At 58.9% G+C, this 4,974-nt stretch overlaps 1 protein-coding gene across 1 annotated transcript; it reads right to left on the reverse strand.

Annotated features, from left to right (window-relative positions):
• Nucleotides 1-1,223: 1,223 nt before the first annotated feature.
• Kcnf1 (potassium voltage-gated channel modifier subfamily F member 1) lies at nucleotides 1,224-4,343 on the reverse strand. Its single transcript, XM_004665690.3, has one exon. The coding sequence runs from the start codon at nucleotides 4,341-4,343 to the stop codon at nucleotides 2,859-2,861; it is 1,485 nt and encodes a 494-aa protein (XP_004665747.1). The 3' UTR covers nucleotides 1,224-2,858.
• Nucleotides 4,344-4,974: the final 631 nt, after the last annotated feature.

Below are 4,974 nucleotides of genomic sequence, written 5' to 3' on the forward strand. Positions count from 1 at the left end.
AACCATTCTTAAGTCCTGGGTTGCACAAGAACAGGCAGTATGCCAGATTTGGTCTGCCAGGCCATAGTCTGTCAGTCACTGTTCTGTGAGTTCAAAGCCAGGTTGATGGATGAGCATTGCCTGTCACAGCTGCACTGGGGAACTTGTTAGAAATACAGAACAGCGGGAGCTCACCCAGCGCAGCACGTCCAAACCCTACATTTTAACAAGATCACTGACAATGTTCTCATGTGTGCTTTAACTTATAAAAATTCTGACACTGGGTGTCACCCTCAGATTCTAACTTCACAGGAATGGGGTGCAACCTGGACATTGAGTTTTGAAAGCTCCCCCAGCAATTCTAAAGTACAGCTAAGTTTAAACGCCTGAGACCCAGAAAGATCTTCCAGGGACTAGGGACTCCTGGCTCACAGAGCCTCTAGGCCACTCCTTGTGACAAAATGTGATTGTGTTATTGTCACATTCTGAGCTCCTCTGTGACCAGAATCTCACTACAGTCTAACCCATGGCACCCTCAGACTCCACGGCACATCCACCAGGACTTGGTCTCCTGTTACTGAGGAGGAAGTGAGCAATATGGAGCTTTGCACCTGGAAGCTCTTTCCTCCCAGTCCCCACACCAACCCCACCCAAACCACTGCCCTAGGAGAGACAGGGAAGGCGGAAAGGGTCACCCCAGATCTCTACAATGTCTGAGCTTCTCCTCTTCCCAGGGCTCAGAACCTTCAACAAACACCTGCTCCTAGCTTCCCAAGGACTTTGAGAGTAAGGGGGACAAACAGAGGCAAACCACCCATTCAGCCACCCCACTGAGCCCCAGAGCCCTCATGCACTCCAGAAGACTTCCTGTCCTGGCCCCCCAGAGTCTGCAATTCCCCAGCCCCTGCCTTCTTCTTCCTCTGCCCTTAATGGCCATAGGTCCTGGTGTCCTACAGAAATGTGAGGGGGTGGCAACCAGGGTCTTATCTAGCCTAATTACAGGGCCAGGTCCTTCAGAGCCTGTGAGGGAGGGCAGGGCAACACAGGGCAGTCTGTCTTGAACCCACATGCCTGCTTGATGGACTATCCACCTTTTGATTCAATCTATCTCTGCCAGGGCATCCTCCTATCACTGCATCTCTGAAGCTAGTCTGCACCCCACAAGGATGACCCACACACTCCCTTCCCTCTCTCCCTCTCCCTCTCCCTCTCCCTCTCCCTCCCTCCCCCCTCTCTCTCTCTCTCTCTCTCTCTCTCTCTCTCTCTCTCTCTCTCTCAAGACTTCTACCTGTCAAGATCCCTCCAAGTGACAACATCCCACCTTTTAGAGTCCCTAGCATAAATAGCCACAAGCCCAAGCCTTGGCAATTCTGGATAGACAGACCTAGAAGGGGGCCCAGATATCGTCTCTCCTCACACTTACAGGAAAATCTTGGCCCAGGAAGGGAAAAGAGTGGCCAAGGCTGGAATCCAACAGAGAATGACCTTACCCGCTCCATCTACACCTCTACCCAACCACAAGCTTTCTCCCTTTCGCACCGGGTCCCTCAGCACAGGACAGAGCAGAGCTCTGGAAAGCCAGAGAGAGGGTTGGCTCGGCAGGCCCAACTCCTAGCTTTCGATTAAGAACAAACCCCGTGACAGGACCCTCCTTCTCCTGCCTCCATGCCCAGTCCAGTCCCCTGTAGAAACCAGAGAGGACAACTGTGCAACTCACTTCCTACCCAAGAAACAAAACAACAGAAAAGAAACGGATACCCTTTGACAGAGCAGTGCTGGGGGTCAAGTGCTGTGGGTCATCATTTTATATCCCCACTTCATACATAATCAGAAGAAGGGGAGCCTGCTCAGCAGACCTTGGGAGGCACCGTCGTAGGAGAGCAGGGAGCCAGGAGCACCGGGAAAAGCAGTTAAGCTCCGGGGCATCTCCCACCTCTTCATTCCCTGGGCTCAAACACAGCTTGGTCTGATCGTTGCTCTGGAGTTCAGCCAACAGTGGGCCTCTGGGGGGATGGGTCATGGTCAGGTCATCATTCAGCAAATGCCTCTGGGGGTGGGGGCGGGGGGGCATCAGGGTAGAAGAAAAGACAGGTTGGAGCACAGGTCTCTCCGAGGAGATGCTATGAACCCAGCAGAAGCCTCTGGACCAAGATTGCCTGACATCAAAAGGAACACAAGGGCTTGGGATCATTAGACCCAGGGCTGAATCCTTCTTCTGTGTGACCCTGGACCTCAGTGTCCTCATCTGTGAAATGGGGAAACCCATCTAGACAGGTGGAAATGATAGAAAGGATGACTCCATAGGTAACATAAAACCTTAGTTTCTTAGCCCGTGGGGTCTACAACCTCTCTGCCTTCCCCATGCCTCAGGAAGCCAGCTTTTCCCCAGAAGGAAGCAGAAGTCGTCGCCTGCACAGAACCTCCTGGAATGTGGCGAGGTGCCTTGGCATGGAACCCTGCCTAGCAGCCCTTCTTTAATTAGTTCTCTACTAAAAATAGCTGCTAGCACCACCCCTCCCTGGGCTGCACACCTCTCTCCTGGCCTGGCACCGGGTGTGCAGGAGCCACCCTTGGGTGACCAGCCTGCCTGAGAGTTTTGTTGAAGGGAACACAGGAGCAGACATGGGCTCTGGCCACCATCCAGGCTGTTCCACTAGCCCCACATGGCCCCATGGCTTCTGCAGTCTTCTCCCTCTGTTCCTGAACAGGTGGCATCCAAGGAACCTTACCCATCCTTGGCAGAGTCTGTCCACGAGAGAGTTGAGGGCCTCAGGCGATCCTCTGCAGCCAATGGCATGCCCCTGACATGCCTGCCCCATGGTCAGTCCATCCACTGCCCACTCTGTCTGTGCCTGGGTGCCCTCCCCCAACCCTGCCCATCACTTGCAGCTCTGAAGCCGGGTCCTGTGGTGCTTCTCCTCAGTCAGCAGGGGGATGAAGGTGTCACTGTGGGAGAGCTTCAGCCGGCTGCCCCAGCTCGGTACCTCCGGGACTGCAGGCTCGGGTGGCAGAGTGTCCAGGTCACTGCGGGAGCCCCCGGGCTTGCCCTCAGCTGCACTGGTGGAGTTGAGCTCCATCAGTTCCAGCTCGTGCTTGGCCGCCGTCTCCAGGACCCTCTGCTTGTTGTAGTACCTGACAAAGTTGTTGATGATGGGGTGGATGGGCAGGGCGATGGCAATGACACCGCACAGGAAGCTGATGGCCGCGTTCAGTTTGCCCAGTGTGGTCTTGGGGTAGATATCTCCATAGCCCACCGTGGTCATGGTGATGATGGCCCACCAGAAGGACTGGGGGATGCTCTTAAACAGGGTCTCGGGGTGGCTTTGCTCCATGGTGTAGCCCAGGGCAGAGAAGACGAAGATACCTACAGCCAGGTACATAAGCAACAGCCCCAGTTCCTTGAAGCTGCGTTTGAGGGCATAGGTGAGGGTCTGCAGGCCCGAGGAGTGCCGGGCCAGCTTGAAGATGCGAGCTATGCGCATAATCCGCAGGGCCTGCACGGCCTGCTGCACGTTGGTCAGCTCCATCATGCGGGCGCCCAGGTGCGTGAGGGTGAGGCTCACATAGAAGGGGAGGATGGCCAGAACGTCCACGATGTTCATGAAGGACAGGGCGAAGTGCAGCTTGTTGGGCGACGAGAAGAGGCGCAGCAGGTACTCCAGCGTGAACCAGCCGATGCACGCCGTCTCCACGTTCTCCAGCGTCGGGTGCTCCACGCGGTTGCCCTCGGCGTCCAGCACCTGCAGCTCGGGGATGGTGCCCATACACATGACCACTGAGGAGACGAGGATGAGCAGGAAGGACAGTACGGCCACCACCCGAGCCGGGCACGACGACTCGGGTTTCTCCAGAAACTTCCAGACGCACTTCTGGCAGCGGCGCCAGCGGCCCTCGGCCGCGTCCACGCCCAGGTCGTCCAGGATGAGCTGCACCCGGCGCGCGATCTCCTCCAGCTCCTCGCGCTTCTCGCTCAGGTGGCTTTTGCAGCAGTCATCCAGGAACTTGAGGTCCACCTTCCAGAAGTCCATCTCGTTCTTGAAGCAGATGGGGCAGATGCCCTTCCTCATGTGCACCTCTCCGAAATAGTACACCTCGATGACACACTTGAACGCGTCCGGGTCGCGGTCGAAGTAGAACTCGCGCTTGCCTGGGTCGTAGTCGTCGCACAGGGAGAAGATGGTGTCGTAGCCCCCGGCCAGGCAGTTGATGAGCTCCGCCAGCCGCGTCTCCGGGTACTGGCTGAGCAGGTCTCCGTAGAGCACCTGCCGCACGCCCCCCACGTTCACCACGATCTCGATGTCGTCGCCCGCCGCGGAGCCCTGGCTGCCCGGCTCGGGGAGGCTGAGTTCCCCGGGCGCATCCATTCTCGCAGCCCGAGCCCCGCGCGCCCCGCCGCCGGTGCCGGTGCCCGCGCGCGGCCCTGGGGGAACGGCGGCCGCCCGCGGGGAAGGGCGCTCACAGCCGGCTGCGGAGGGCCGGCGCGCGCGGCTCGGGAGGCAGGCGCCCTGCGGCGGGGCTGCGCGCGGGCATCCGGGCTGGCACCTCCCGGCGGTCTCGGGCACGCTGCACTCACCCCCCACCCCGACTCCCGAGCCAGCCGCTCGGCCTCCGGCAGGACCCGGCTCCTCGCACACCTCTTTCTTCCCCTCCCCGGTTGCGGGGCGCGGGGCGCGGCGGGCACGGGTCCCGGAGCTGCGCGTCCCACGCGGTCTGCTGAGGTGTGCGGAGAGCGAACTTGAGCCGGTTTTGCCCAAGCCCTTTCTAAATACAATAGGAATTCCAGCCTGACGTCAAGCGTTTTCCAACTGTACCCTCTTCTGGTGAAATTCCGCAAGGCACGCGCTGGGTTAACCCTTGGGCCGACAGGCACGGCTGCCTTCCGCGCGCGCCACCGCGCTCCTCGGCCGGGCGCAGGGGGTCGCTTAGGGGACAGGACCCCGGGCTGAAGGAGCCCGAGCTCAGCAGGCCGTGGGAGAGGAGACAGCGGCCGCCTGT

Source organism: Jaculus jaculus, chromosome 5 (assembly GCF_020740685.1).
Source record: "Jaculus jaculus isolate mJacJac1 chromosome 5, mJacJac1.mat.Y.cur, whole genome shotgun sequence".
In the NCBI taxonomy this organism is placed as follows: Eukaryota; Metazoa; Chordata; class Mammalia; order Rodentia; family Dipodidae; genus Jaculus; species Jaculus jaculus.

Excerpts from the sequence above, each read along its gene's own strand:
- Kcnf1 (XM_004665690.3), bottom strand. The coding sequence starts at position 4,343 with ATGGATGCGCCCGGGGAACTCAGCCTCCCCGAGCCGGGCAGCCAGGGC.